The 16,275-nt window shown below is 39.7% G+C and overlaps 1 protein-coding gene across 6 annotated transcripts in view; it reads right to left on the bottom strand.

Moving 5' to 3' along the window:
• pkp4 (plakophilin 4) overlaps positions 1 to 16,275 on the bottom strand; it is a 179,678-nt gene that overhangs the window by 39,955 nt on the left and 123,448 nt on the right. For all 6 annotated transcript variants that reach the window (XM_063052287.1, XM_063052289.1, XM_063052288.1 and 3 more), the window contains 5 exons: positions 15,400 to 15,583; positions 14,636 to 14,753; positions 9,400 to 9,591; positions 5,729 to 5,902; positions 179 to 329 (listed from right to left, as the gene is read on the bottom strand). In XM_063052287.1, coding sequence (XP_062908357.1) covers positions 179 to 329; positions 5,729 to 5,902; positions 9,400 to 9,591; positions 14,636 to 14,753; positions 15,400 to 15,583 — 819 coding nt within the window. The remainder of the gene's footprint in view (positions 1 to 178; positions 330 to 5,728; positions 5,903 to 9,399; positions 9,592 to 14,635; positions 14,754 to 15,399; positions 15,584 to 16,275) is intronic.

Below are 16,275 nucleotides of genomic sequence, written 5' to 3'. Positions count from 1 at the left end.
TGTTGTAATATTACAGACAGAGTCATCATTATTATTAGCACAAAATCTTAGGGCACCCTTTTCACCAGAGGTTCCCAACCATTTTTATGCCATGGACCCCTACCATTAACTGAAGGGCCTGTGGATCCCAGACTGGGAACCCCTGCCTTTCACTTCTGAAATATTGTTTGTCACATACCGATAAGTTCTTTGTTTCGTACATCAAGGGCCATGTTCCTCAAGGCAGTAGCAACAGAGCAAACAACGCGATCATTATCCATTCTTAGTAGTTCCACAAGGATTGGTAGACCTTTCTCTTTTCTGACAGCAGCACGAATATATGCTGCCCACTAATAACAAAAAGGGAAAAATATCATAGTTAGTCAGAGACAGAAAATGATGCTTTACACAATTTAAGTCTAATCTAGTTCTGAATGGATTCAATTCATATATATCTCAAATTTTTATTCGCATATCATTTTAAATGTATTTTATCCAAGATAACAATTAACAATCATTCTTGATGATCTATCACTTTCTAGTCTTCCGTTCAGCTTTTCAACACAATTCTTTTGGATTATTATGATATGTTCTGTGCCATCTAGTCATTCACATGACTGGAAGAAGAAACTCTTGTCACTTGAAGCAGAACTAAACAACAGCAGTCATTTTCTCAGCATGATTCCCAGGAGCATTTTAATAATAGCAACATGGAAAACAGCCAGAAATAAAGAAAGCTGCATTGAGCAAAAAAAGAAGGTAAAATTGAAAGCTTAATATATTATGCCTTACAAACTATTTGCTCATGTTTAAGAATATCTTACTTTACCCTCACTTTGTCAAGGAACTCCTCATGAACCATGAGATTCTGCAGATGCTGAAATCCAAAGCCACACACACAAAATGCTGGAGGAACTCAGCAGGTCAGGCAGCATCCATGGAAATGAGTAAACAATCAATGTTTTTGGGCAAGATACTTCACCAGAACCAGCCAGAAGTGTCTCAGCTAGAAATGTTGACTGTTTATTCATTTCCATGGATGCTGCCTGGTCTGTTGAGTTCCTCCAGCATTTTGTGTGTGTAATTCCTCACAGGAGGATTGTTCACAGTAGTACACAATAGAGAGAGTTTCTTTTTCCCAATGCTTTGTACATAACCATTACAAACCAGTAAAAAAGGACAATGTTTCAGAATTCAAATCTTTGTCCTTTTTTTAGGAAGCATACTTTCAGGAGACAAAAATAACTCAAATATGTTTGCAGCACTGAAGCACCGGTTAGGATGTATTATTGAGAGCGTCCTGATGAATTGTATCTCCATCTGATATGGAAGCAACCGAACATTAGACCGGAAGTCCCAACAAAGGACTGTGAGAACAGCTGAGAGTAACAGTGGGGTCTCCCTACCATCCATGAGGCACATTATCAGGAGCGCTGCATATGTAGGGCCCTTAATATTATCAATGATATCATCCATCCATCCAGCAGCTGTTTGACTTTCTACCATCAAGCAGGAGACTCTGATGCATAAAAACAAAAACGGTCAGGATGGGAAACAGTTTCTTCCCTCAGGCCACTAGGCTTCTGAACTCCCTGCCGCATCGCATTTGAAGTATCACCAATTAATTTATTCTGTACCTGACAATAGTTAATTTATACTCTTTACTTTCATTTATTTACGTGAAATTCATTTGTAGATTTTATCCTTACTTCCCTATGTTATTGTGGGTTATACTGTATGAGTGTTATTTGTACTACTGTGGTAGGAGAAACATTGTCTCAATGACAGTTTTCATGTATATAGTAAAATGACAATAAACTTGACTTGCGTAAATATGTGTACAGCAAACTAGCACTATCTATGCTCAAGATTTCCATATTTTAAACACATTTTCTCTAACTTCTACATTCAACCAACTCTGAATGCAGGATGATCAGCCAGAATTAACTTTCACTGGCAGTGCCACCCTCTTACTTGGCAACGTCATGAGGGAGGGATGGCAGCAAGGACATAAACTCCTCAATGATCATTAAGCAGTGTAATGATGGATGAACATATGCATGTTTGTTTAACATGTTACTTCGGAACAAATTCAATTTCAATTGCTGCAATACCCTTGCAACAAAAAGATGTGCACAAATGCTTTCACTGTGTTTAAGGCAACGAAGCCTTTTGCAAAGCTGTGCCATCTGCTGGCAAAGTCCACATCAGGATCAGAATCAGGTTTAATATCACCGGCATATGCCGTGAAATTTGTTGCTTCGTGGCAGCAGTACATAATAAATGCACTATAAATTAAAATAAGAAATATACATCAAAAATCAAATTAAATAAGTGCAAAAAGAGAAGAGAAAAAGTGAGGTAGTATGCATGGGTTCATTATCCATTTTGAAATCTGCTGGTGGAGGGGCAGTAGCTGTTCCTAAAACAGGTACAGGAGTGTGTGTCTTCATACTTCTGTACCTCCTCGTTGACAGTAGCAATGGGAAGAGGGCATGTCCTGGGGGATGGGGGTCTCCCATGATGGACGACACCATTTTGAGACATGTGACTGGTACATCCAGCACAGCTCCCAGCCTGCATGTGTGTGACTCCAATTGTGTCCATTGTTTCTTACCCCTTTAACCCATGAACTCCAGCAAAGGATTTTGGTGAAAAAATATGAGCTATGCTAAGCCCTTTTGGAATGATTTTCCAAAATTGTGACATATGTTTTTATATTTCCACAAACTTTAATTTTCTTAAATTTTTAATGTCCAGTCCTAACATTTGTGTTGTCAATAATTACAAAGATCTCACCAGAATATCTAAGTGTTATTAATGTCTTATCATTCTGGTGGGAATCAGTTAGATCCAACTGATGATAATGGACAAAGAAACTGCCCTGCTTATCATAAAACTAAATGTAAAAATTATAGTTTATACATATACAGTACATAAAATTTCAATTTAGATTAAATTGCTACTTATATTAAGGTAGGTTAATGAAAATTCTAATCTAATACGCAGTAAAATTTGATAATGTCAACGTCAACTGTAAAGGAAGACTTCACACACTTTAATACGTGGAAGATTATCATGAAGAAGAATCAATTAGTGTTTCATTCCTTCACTCACCATGCTAACTTTAAAATATATCACTGGTTGCTGGGTCCAAATCCTGAAATCCCTCACTAAATAGCATTGTGGAACACCTAGCCCAAAAGGACTGCAGAAGTTCAATGCAGTTGCTTACCGACATCTTATCGGGGACAATAAGTGTACGGGAAGTCCAATGCAGTTGCTGACCGACATCTTATCGGGGACAATAAGTGTACGGGAAGTCCAATGCAGTTGCTGACCGACATCTTATCGGGGACAATAAGTGTACGGGAAGTCCAATGCAGTTGCTGACCGACATCTTATCGGGGACAATAAGTGTACGGGAAGTCCAATGCAGTTGCTGACCGACATCTTATCGGGGACAATAAGTGTACGGGAAGTTCAATGCAGTTGCTGACCGACATCTTATCGGGGACAATAAGTGTACGGGAAGTTCAATGCAGTTGCTTACCAACATCTTATCAGGGACGATAAGTGTACAGTAATAGATGTTGGTCTTACCAATGATGCCCAGATCCCAAGATGAGAAACTGATACCAGTTAAAATACATGAATTTGGAGCAGTGGCAGGCCACCCAGCCATTCGAGTGTACTTCACACATCAGTCAATGCTCAAATAAGTAACAACTACTTGGATGAAATAACCCTGGGATTGTCTGGTTTTTCTAGATTGTAAGCAATTAAGAAGTCAGGACCAGGACCAAGTTACTGAATGAGGGAACAAAGGAAAATTGGACAACCCATGAAAAAGAAAATTAATCGATTAAAACCAATTTATAGGTCTGAAAAAATCTCTGATTATCTTCTGCTTGAAAAGATAAAATATCTTTAAGATTAGCTTTATCAAAGCATTGAAACAAATATGAAATGCATCCTTTGCATCGAAAACCAACACAGCCCAAGGATGGTGCTGGGGGCAGCCATGCTTTCAGTGCCAAAATAGAATGCCCACAATTTACAAACCCTAACTATACACTTTTGGAATGTGGGAGCACTCAAAGAAAACCCATGCAGACATGGGGAGAACGCACAAACTTCTTACAGACAGCAGCAGGAATTGAACCCTGATCGGCTATCACTAGTGCTGTCAAGTGTTGTACTAATTGCTACTTTACCAAAGTTGAACGTTATATCTGTCTTGAGGCTTTTAGAACATCAGATCCAAATAAATCATGATTCAACATTTTAAAATTCACATTAACTTCATGAAGAATTTTCCACTATGACAGAGCCTAAATAAATTTCCCATCGTTGCAATACTCAGTTCCAGTCACTAGGTGATGTTCATGAGGCAGTTGTATATATTTCAATGCAGAAAGCCACATCAATTTTGTTCATCTTAGGCATTATAAGGCAACCGTTTTTCAGGTTAATGTTTTCTGTGGGCACAGTGCATGCGTGAAATGATTAATCAAACTTTCTGGGGTGAAAACATAATTTTAATGTGAATACCTTTTAAAAAAAAGCACCCTCTCTAAAGCCTCTGCCATATAACACTTTAACTCATTACGCTGTCACTAACTCATATTTAGACCAACCTCTGAGGTGAAAGGATGTTTAAAAAATATAAAAACAAGGCAGATTCTACATTGTATAAGAAGACATAGAATCAAAAGACAGAAATGAAATTATTGGTACATCTAGTGCTCAGTTTTGGACATATTTAGCAGGACTTTAGAGACACACAAGAGATGCAGTGATATGACGGAAGGTCAGCCTGTTTTGTTTATGTAAATGGAGAGCTAGAACAGATGTTTAAAATTGAGTCCAGATTTTGAGAAAACAAATGTAATAACACTTTTCGCAAGGGTAATGGAAATTTGTCACCATCATGAAAAAGAATGACGAGAAGAATAGTATTTTTTCTGCTGAGGATTGTGTGATACAATACACTAGAAATATGTTGGAATAAGAATCTGTAACTACTTGTCAGGGGTAAGTCTTTTACACAGAGAGTGGTGAGTGCGTGGAATGGGCTGCCAGCGACAGTGGTGGAGGTGGATACAATAGGGTCTTTTAAGAGACTCCTGGACAGGTACATGGAGCTCAGAAAAATAGAGGGCTATGGGTAACCCTAGGTAATTTCTAAGGTAGGGACATGTTCAGCACAGCTTTGAGGGCTGAAGGGCCTGTATTATGCAGTAGGTTTTCTATGTTTCTACTTTTCAAAAGGCAATTGCAGTGAATAATGATAAATTGTTCAGCCCAACAAGCCCATTGTGGTAATTATACTTCAAAAACATCTGTATTCATTGAAGGAAAAATTAAGAAGGCAGTAATTAAAAGGCCAGAAAATGAAACCAAGAGGCAAGCTTCACAAACCTATTAAGAATAAGGTGAACCAAATTATTGTTCTCTTTGTCCATGGTTCTGTGGTCAACAGTAACCATATTATGCTGGTATGAAGTCTCATCAAAACTTGCACAGCCTTGTTTCATTTGTCATTCAGAATTGCTAGTTTGATAACTGAACGATACTACTGCAGCAGATGGAACTCAATTTTAAGGGTAGAACATAAGATTGGTGTGGAAAAGGGCTTTAAGCCCACATGGGGAACTAAGTGTACCATTCACTTCTGATGAGTACAAACATACATAATAAATAATTAAACATAACTAAAAGTGTATATCTGTAATTCTGGACATACCTTCCAGGTTCCTGCAGATAAATTCTGCAGGGATCCAGCAGACCCTTCCAGTGTAGCTGGGTTTGAACTTTCAGCAAGAAGTGTAAGATAGGGTTTCACTATTGAAGGATGCCACAACATTTCAACTCCTTTAGGAGATTTAGAAAACCCAGGGATTGGACCGACTCCATCCCACTGTTAAAAGAAAGCATAAATGTGAACAGCAAAATCTCTAGAATTTCATTTTGTCCAGTAATTTAATTATCTTGTATTATTTCCTATATATTTAAATGACATGGTTTAATTTAAATTATTGCTCAATTCTAGACATTAAATGGAGAGACTATCTGAGAAATTGGACGTACACTACTGTTGTAATTAGTAACACAAGTCTATTAAGCCTTTCAATGAAGAAACATTCTGGAGTAAAATACATTTTTGCTAAAGAATTTCAATTTTCAGTATTTAAATTGGACAATGCTTTTGTATCAAAAAGGGAAACTACTGTTGGTTTAGTCATAGATTAGTTTGTTTATAAAACTTTTAAAGGTTCCTTAAGGTTGTCATAACCAGGGTGGGTTAGGAATGAACTCACACTACCTACTAAATGTTGCCAATGGCGTGTGTCTCAAATAGCCTCTGATAACTAAGTCCAGTTCCTAGCCTTCACATGTGGCTTAACTGCTAAGCCTAGAGGACCCGTTACTACTGACAACGGAAGGGGAAAAGGTGGGTTACTGGCGCCTTAAAACCAGTTACTTTGGGCAGATGGGGCTCGTCAGCCGTGGCTGGCAACTCATCTAGAAGGAAAACTCTGATCTCAAATTTGACCTCCTGAAATGAACCACTTCACAGTCATCTGGGTTGAACACCATCTGCCATTTCTCAGCCCACTTCTGCATCCTATTGATGTCGTGCTGTAACCTCTGACAACCCTCCAGACTATACACAACACCCCCACCCTTTGTGTCATCAGCAAACTTACTAACCCACCATTCTACTTCCTCATCCAAGTCATTTATCAAAATCACAAAGAGGAGGGGTCCCAGAACAGATCCCTGTGGAACATCACTGGTCACTGTTCTCCATACAGAATATGAACCACCTACAACCACCCTTTACCTTCTGTGAGAAAGCCAATTCTGGATCCACAAAGCAAAGTCTCCTTGGATCCCATGCCTCCTTACTTTCCGAATGAGCTTTGCATGGGAACCTTATCAAATGCCTTACTGAAATCCATATACACTGCATCCACTGCTCTACCGTAATCAATGTGTTTTGTTACATCCTCTAAGAAATGAATCAGGTTTGTAAGGCACGACCTGCCCTCGACAAAGCCATGCTGACTATCCCTCATCAGACTATGTCTCCCCAAATGCTCATAAATCCTACCTCTCAGAATCTTCTCCAACAACTTGCCCACCACTGAATTAAGACTCACTGGTCTATAATTTCCTGGGTTAACTCTACTCCCTTTTTGAACAAGGGAACAATGTTTGCAACCTTCCAATCCTCTGGTACTTCTCCTGTCCCTATTGATGATGCAAAGATCATCACCAGAGGCTCAGCAATCTCCTCTCTTGCTTCTCACAGTAGCCTGGGTATATCTTGTCCAGTCCCAGCAACTTATCTAACTTAATACCTTTCAAAAGCTGCAGCACATTCTCTTTCTTAATGTCTGTACTCTCAAGTGTTTCAGTTCCTGTAAGTCATCCCCACGATTGCCAAAGTCTTTTTCCCTGGTGAATACTGAAGCAAAGTAATCATAAGTACCTCCACTACCTCCTCCGGCTCCATGCACATTTCCAGTCTCGCACTGATTGGTCCTATTTTCACACGGATCATCCTCTTGCTCTACACGTACTTGTAGAATGCCTTGGGGTTTTCCTTAATCCTGCTCGCCAAGGCCTTCTCGTGGCCCATTCCAGCTCTCCTAATTTTATTCTTGAGCTCCTCCTGGCACCCTTGCAATTTTCTAGAGCTCTAACAGTACTTAGTTTCTTGTACTTTTCAAAAGCTTTTCTTTTCTTCTCAACTAGATTTTCTACATCCTTTCTACACCATGGTTCTTTAACCCTATCATCCTTTTCCTGCCTCAATGGAACATACCTTTGCAGAACTCCATGCAAATGTTCCTTGAACATATGCCGTGCATTTCCCTGAGAATATCTGCTTCCAATTTATGTTCCCAAGTTCCTGCCTAATAGCATCATATTTACCCCTACCCAATTAAATATTTTCCCAAATTGTCTGCTCCTATCCTTCTCCAGCGCCATGGTAAAGGAGATAGAGTTGTGATTACTATCTCCAAAATGCTCCCCCACTGAGAGATCTGAGAGATCTGACACTCGACCAGGTTCATTTCCCAATACCAGACTCTCCTCTTGTTGGCTTATCTACATATTGTATCAGGAAACCTTCCTGAACATACCTAACAAACTCCACCCCATCTAAACCAGTAACAGCCCAGAGATCCAAGTTCAAACCCCACGCTGACAACTGTGGATTTACATTCAATTACTAACAGCCAATCATGAATCAAGACAATAAAACCACTGGATTTACGTAAAAAACCATTTCAATCTTTAGTATCATTTATGGGAGAAATTCTACCACATTTTTTTAGTCTGGCCTACATATGATTCCTGTGTGGCGCGTGGCCAAGTGGTTATGGCATTGGACTAGCGATCTGAAGGTCGTGGGTTCGAGCCTTGGCCGAGGCAGCGTGTGTGTCCTTCAGCAATGCACTTAACCACACAACGCTCCAGTCTACCCAGCTGGGAATGGGTACCGTCAAAATTCTGGGGGTTAACCTCGCGATAGACTGGCGTCCTATCTGGGGGGTGGGGGGGGGGTAGTCTTGTACTCTCAGTCGCTTCACACCACGGAAACTGGCATAAGCACCGGCCAGATGGGCCACAAGGCTCGTGACAGGCTTTTTTTTAACATATGATTTCACAACACTGTGCTTTAACTCTGAAATGGCCTTGCAAGCTGATCTGTTCAGGGTCAATTAAGAATGAACAGTAGAGAATAGGTCTGAGGAATGATTACATCCCGAAATATGAAGAGATTAAGTAACTAATATTTATACTGGAATAATAACAAGTTTCAGGGAATCTTGGTTTTATTGATCAACTGTGGCAGCTGCCCCAATCTAGATCTAAATAATGAGGAGGGAAGGGACTACCGAAATCTACTGTCTGAGGTTAAAGTCAGGCCTACTAAGGTAGTGAAGATAGACGATAAATTTTTGATTCGATTTTGTCACCATCTTAAAAAAACTTGTTTTCAAACAGTCTGCATTCTCTGAAATGGGTGACAAAACATCAAGTATTAGCAAGTACTTTTAAGTATGCACAATGGTGGTTACTTAAAAAAAATGACATGAAGGCCTACAAAATGGAGACACAAGAGATTGCTGATGCTGTAATCTGGAACAAAGAGCAAACTGCTGAAGGAACTAATTATCTCGAGCATCAGCCATGGAGGCAGTGGAACGGTTGATAATCTGGGTCCAGATCCTTCATCAACCCAAAATACTGAGCATCCACAGATGGTGGCTGATCCTCTGAGTTCCTTCAGCATATTGTTTTCTGCTAAAGGCCTATAAATTTATTGGTTATTAACTCCTAACTGCAGTTAAGTCACAAAATTGTACCTCATTGTTTCAGAGACGAACAAAGACTTACCTGATCTTCCTGTGGTTCCTTTTTCTTTTTCTTCTTCTTCTTACCCCAGCAACTGGTCTCAGTATCTTTATTGGGAGAGTCACTACCAAGTAATCCATCCAGTTCACTTGTTCCCATCAAACGAGCCTGTGGAACTTCTAGTTCCAGACGATATGACAGGTTTCTCAGGATGCAAACACAGTTTTCAACAGTCTAAAATGAGAAACGTTCACAGATGTCATAAATATCTTGCATTTCAATTAACACCATTTTTATTTTCAATGAGTGTACTGCGGAAAAGTAGAATCACTTTAAAACGACAAAATTTAAACCTCAATCCTGATTACCAAACTTGCCTAACCTCCACATTCAAGTTTTGTTGCTTTGGCTGGGATACTGAGAGGTTTTATGGAAACTCAGGGTGCCATGAGAACAGTGTCATTTATAAAATGCGATACAGTGACCTGCCTAAGCTACAGCGACAGCACCTCCAAAACTTGTGACTCTATTACTGAGAAGCAGTACTATGCAGTACATATAAGGAAATATACATTTAAAACATTTAAATTCAATAAGCAGTGCAAAAGGAGAACAAAAAAATAGTAGTGTACTTAGGTTTATGATCCATTCAGAAATATGATGGCAGAGAGAAAGAAGCTGCTCCTAAAACATTGAGTCTGTGTCTTCAGGGTCCTGTCCCTCCTCCTTGATGGTACCAATGAGAAGAGGGGATGTCCTGGGTGATGGGGAGTCTTTAATGATAGATGCAGCCTTTCTGAGGCATCACCGTTTGAAGATATACTTGATGCTGGGGATGATAGTGCCCATGATGGAGTTAGTTGAGATTGCAACTTTCTGCAGCCTTTTCTGATCCTGTGCAGTGGCCACTCCATACCAGACAGTCATGCTATCAGTTAGAATGTTCTCCACGGTACATCTGTAGAAATTTGCTAGAGTCTTTCATGACATAACAAATCTTCTGAAACTTCAAACAAAATCTAGCTGCTATTGTGCCTTCTTTGTAATTGCACCAATATGTTGGGCCCAGGATAGATCTTCAGAGACGTAGACAGCCAGAAACTTGAATCTGTTCACTCTTCCCACTGCTGACCCCTCGATGAGGACTGGTGTGTGTTCTGTCGACTTCCCCTTCGTGAAGTCCACAATCAGTTCCTTGATCTTACTGATGTTGCGTGCAAAGTTGCTGTTGTGACACCACTCAACCAGCTGATCTATCTCAGTCCTGTACACCTCCTCATCACCATCTGAAATTCCGCCAATAGTTCATCATTGCCTTTCCAAATGGAATTAGCAATGGGCATTAAGTGCTGTGATGCCTAATTCTTGAAAAATGCTCGAGTTCAAGAATTGTGTCTTGCATCTGTCAGACTGAGCCATTGAAATATGTGAAAAAAGGGCATCAGAGTTCAGAAGTCAATCCTGGTATCCTCTGTAAGGAGTTGGTACGTCCCCCCGTGGAATACATGGATTTCCTCCAGGTGCTCTGGTTTCTCCCCACAGTCCAAAGAAGTACCAGTTCGTAGGTTAATTGGTCATTGTAAATTGTCCTGTGATTGGGCTAGGGTTAATTCAGGGGTTGCAGGCGACATGGTTCAAAGGGCTGGAAGGACCTATTCTGCATTGTATCTCTATATCAATAAATAAGTAAAAGTTTAGTCTGGGTAATGAACAAGGTATGTTTCACCTGCTGGTTCCTCTTCAAATTGTGCACCACACTCTTCAGCAAGTGCAGGACTCAACTAAGCCAGCTTATCTTCTGTTTGAAGTTACTTTTTCTCTTGTATTAAATCAGATTATTTCTGTGGCTAAGGGCACTATAGTTAAAAGATTACTTAAAGACTGAAAATACACTTCTGCAGGTACGTTTCTGCAGTAGATCAAATTGAAATTAAGTCTAAACAATACCTGTATTAATCAAATAAAGTGATCAAGTTCTCTTTTACCTAACCTAACATATAATTTCAGGATCAGAATAAACTGAGCAATACCATAAAGGTCTGATAGTAAAAGTGGGGACAGAAAAGTAGATGTGAATCAGTGCAGTCAGTGAAGAGTTGTACCACAATAGCAGAAAGCCTTCTTCTAAACAGAAATCAAATCTCCGAATTTCCATTAAATGAAAGGCATGCCTCTTCTGGTTTTACAATCTAAAGTGGCTGCACTTTATAATCATCTACAAATGCATTGCATTTACTTGCACAGATTATTCACCAGCACCTGCCTTACTGCAGAGCTCTACCATTAAGCAGGACAAGGTCCGCAAAGGCGTGGGAAATTGTGAACTATATCACTGATATGTCACCCAGGACATGCCCTCTTCTCATTGTTACCACCAGGAAGGAGGCACACATTCAGTAATTCAGGAACAGCTTCTTCCTCTCTGCCACCTGATTCCTAAATATATATTTAACCCCTGGACACTACCTCACTTTTTTATATTATTTCTGTTGTGGCACTGTTTTTAACTAAAATATTTACTATACACATATATATTTACAGTAATTGATTTTCTTATTTACTCTTTTTTATATTATCATGTACTGCCGTCGCTGGGTTAACAAATTTCACGACAGATGCCGGTGATATTAAATCTGATTCTGTTCCTTCTCTGTCACTCAGTCAAAATCCTGGATCTCCCTGCCCTGTGGGAATACCTTCATCAAGAGGACTACGGCAGTTCAAGGTGGCAGCTCACCTCCACTGTCTCGAAAATAATTAGGCATGGGCAATTTATCTTGCATGTACTACCCAAATCCCAAAAAATTAATCTACAGTAAAAGCCAAAAACGCAATTCCTTCAAAACCCTGGGATAGAAGCTATCAGGACTTGGCAATCTGTCTTTCCTCAGTGCCAATATTTTCTTTAGTACTACTTGGCTTACATTATTTGAGGCTATTCCTGATACTTGTTCCTGAGAATATTGAGACATATTACTATCCTTTTCATTCATCAGCTGTAAATGGAAGTAAAATAATTCAAAGTATTTACGATTTTTATTTTATGGTACCATGATTATTTGTTTTGATGGGCCCTAAATATAATTTAAATATTGTGTTTATTGAACCCATTGAATGGTGAAAGGCCTCAATGAGGTGGATATGGAGAGGATGTTTCCTATGATGGGGGAGTCTAAGACCAGAGGACACAGCCTTAGAACAGAGGGGTATCTTTTTAGAATTTCTTTAGTCAGAAAGTGGTTAATCTGTGAAATTCATTGCCACAGGCGGCTGTGGAGGCCAGGTCACTGGGTATATTTAAGGCAGAGGATGATAGATTCTAGATTAGTCATGGCATGAAGGAATACAGGGAGAAGGCAGGATATTGGGGTTGAGAGGGAAAATGGATCGGGCATGATGTAATGGTGGAGCAGACTCGATGGGCCAAATGGTCTAATTCTGCTTCTATATGTTGTGGTCTTATGTCACAGAGTTTTCCTATGCCATTTGTTGTGTTTTCTTTCTCCATCACTAGGATCTGTTAGTCTTCGGAATTTTAAAATATCCTCCACTATCAACTCTGCTCTTAAACGCATCTCCCCCGTTTCACGTACATCTGCTCTCACTCCATCCTCCCACCACCCCACTAGGAATAGGGTTCCCCTGGTCCTCACCTACCACCCCACCAGCCTCCGGGTCCAACATATTATTCTCCGTAACTTCCACCACCTCCAACGGGATCCCACCACTAAGCACATCTTTCCCTCCCCCCCTCTCTCTGCATTCCGCAGGGATCGCTCCCTACACAACTCCCTTGTCCATTCGTCCCCCCCTTCCCTCCCCACTGATCTCCCTCCTGGCACTTATCCGTGTAAGCGGAACAAGTGCTAGACATGCCCTTACACTTCCTCCCTTACCACCATTCAGGGCCCCAAACAGTCCTTCCAGGTGAGGCATCACTTCACCTGTGAGTCGACTGGGGTGATATACTGCGTCCGGTGCTCCCGATGTGGCCTTTTATATATTGGTGAGACCCGACGCAGACTGGGAGACCGCTTTGCTGAACATCTACGCTCTGTCCGCCAGAGAAAGCAGGATCTCCCAGTGGCCACACATTTTAATTCCACATCCCATTCCCATTCTGACATGTCTATCCACGGCCTCCTCTACTGTAAAGATGAAGCCACACTCAGGTTGGAGGAACAACACCTTATATTCCGTCTGGGTAGCCTCCAACCTGATGGCATGAACATCGACTTCTCTAACTTCCGCTAAGGCCCCACCTCCCCCTCGTACCCCATCTGTTACTCATTTTTATGCACACATTCTTTCTCTCACTCTCCTTTTTCTCCCTCTGTCCCTCTGAATATACCTCTTGCCCATCCTCTGGGTCACCCCCCCCCCCGTCTTTCTTCCCGGACCTCCTGTCCCATGATCCTCTCGTATCCCCTTTTGCCTATCACCTGTCCAGCTCTCGGCTCTATCCCTCCCCCTCCTGTCTTCTCCTATCATTTTGCATCTCCCCCTCCCCCTCCAGCTTTCAAATCCCTTACTCACTCTTCCTTCAGTTAGTCCTGACGAAGGGTCTCGGCCTGAAACGTCGACTGCGCCTCTTCCTATAGATGCTGCTTGGCCTGCTGCATTCACCAGCAACTTTGATGTATGTTGCTTGAATTTCCAGCATCTGCAGAATTCCTGTTGTTTTTGTTTCTAATTTTATATTGTTCCTTTGACTGACCATGGATGTTTTATGTGGTAACTACAGCTCCTGTCTTTTAATGGTATTAATTACTTTTTGAAAGGTTCTCACAGCTCTATTGTGGTTTAACCCAACAGCATACATGTCCAGTTCACTGCTTACTGGTGTGTCCAGTTCATTGTGTTCAGATGGAGTACTGTTTGTGATTACGTGGAATTTTATGTTCTGACCATGATAGGAGCAGGTTCAAAAATAATACTGGGAAATAAAATTGGATAATTATAAGGATGGAAATATCCAGAGATAATAGCATTACTGAACAAAAAACCAGCATGGGCACAAAGGCTGAATAGTTTCCTGTGCTGCATCATTGCCTAGTTCCACTGTGCCGCCTAAAAATACCCTAATGGTGATTCTTCAAAGCACTGCTGCTTTCAAAACCAAATCTTGATGCCTTTAGGAGGAAAAAGTGAGAACTATACTGTATATCGAAGTTGAATGAGTGTTGTTAAACTGTCTGGACTTACAGAAATGGACTAACTCAAAATTACAGCAAAATATTAAGAGAAACATACTGTTCAGGAAAGAGAGATCACAAACCTTGCTATCATAATCTGCAGTATTCACACACATCTGGATTATATATAGTAGGGAATCCACCAAACCCTCACAAGATCGAATTTTCCTACGTGCTTCTTCCCCCGCAGAACTAAGATTTCTGGAAGATAACAAATTTACTAAATTACAATTGGCCAACAGGTTCAAGTGAATATATTAAAACTTATTTTAAAGATAATTAGACAGCTTTTTGCATTTTCCACAGGCCCACAGACCACATTCAGAGTTATCATTTTGTGAAGGGGTGACAAGAGGTGAACCTTTGCAGGAAGAATTAGCTAAACACTATTAAATAGTTTTAGGGCATAGCTAGTAAAAAACAAGTAAAGCAAGGATTATCAATAATTTTTTACATGTAATACTTAATACAGGGGCTCCCTGGGTTAAAGACTGACCAGATTTAGAGAAATCCAATATTATGCAAATTCTCCCAAAGATTTTTAATGCATTTTTCAAGCTAGTAATAATAAAAATATTTTGTAGTATAATATTAATGACAGCATATGGTAGATGGTACATATTTCATTACTTTAATTATGGGTAACTTTTGGGTGATTTTTCAATGAATCAAAAAGACTCATAGCAAATGGTGATATGGTATGGATTATGAGAGAAAACAGACATTTCTGATTTATGGAAAAAACAGCCTCGGAACTGAACTTGTAATCAAGGACTTGTTTTAGTTCTATGTCTTTTACATCAAGCCTAAAATGTTGTTAAAAAGCTAAGACTATTGGGTTATTTACCTTAGACATCCAGTAGTATTTCGTAGAACTAATGAAGTATGGAATTTCACTTTCCTGTCTTCATCAAAAGAAGAACTGCTCCATCCAGAATGAGGTATCACTACACTGTTTGTGAGAGTTGTTAGAGCATCGCGGATAATTGGCATCTTCACTGCATCACACGAAGACAAATTCCACAGGACTCCTTCAAAAAAAAGTGTCCATTCATTTCCTAGTATTTACTGGATTTATACCTGTACTTTGCTTCTTAGGAGTAAAAGAAATTCAACTGTGCAGATTTGTGTTTTGGTGGATGATTGCCTTTTCAGGGACAGCTGAATAGACCACAGGCTCTTTTCCTGTCATTGCTTTCATGACTGATCATTTCTAAGCAGATTTGCAGTTTGTCTTTTATTAATTAGGTTGAAAGGACTATAGCTCCAAGGTTTCCATCAATTCTTTTCTATAGTTATGTTGGGCAATTTAAAGAAATGAGAGGCAACTATTTTGAAACCATATTTCAGCACTTAATTTGTCATCTTTCTTTTCAAAACTTTTCTGTTAATCACCAGAAATGATGATGTTTTAAAGTTTGCAATTCTGATTTTTGGGATTTCACATATCAAAAACTGATACAAGAAAATTTGGATATTAATAAAAATCTTAATGGTTAAGAAGCAAAATATTTATAATTGACAAACCTTAACTATAACTAAAATAAATAGGAAATCCGAAATCCCATTTTGTATATAAATCAATTCATAATACGGCTTTCTTTTAAGATTTCTAAGTTGTTATTTATCATCCTTGTGATCCATTCCTAAATTTTCTAGATTTTTAGACTGCATATATCTGCCTCAGTTAATTAAAACACGATTAACCTTAACCTTTTGTCTT

Source organism: Mobula hypostoma, chromosome 6 (assembly GCF_963921235.1).
Source record: "Mobula hypostoma chromosome 6, sMobHyp1.1, whole genome shotgun sequence".
Lineage (NCBI taxonomy): Eukaryota > Metazoa > Chordata > Chondrichthyes > Myliobatiformes > Myliobatidae > Mobula > Mobula hypostoma.
The sequence above is the reverse complement of the archived record's forward strand: the minus strand, read 5'-3'. Positions and strand labels throughout refer to the sequence as shown.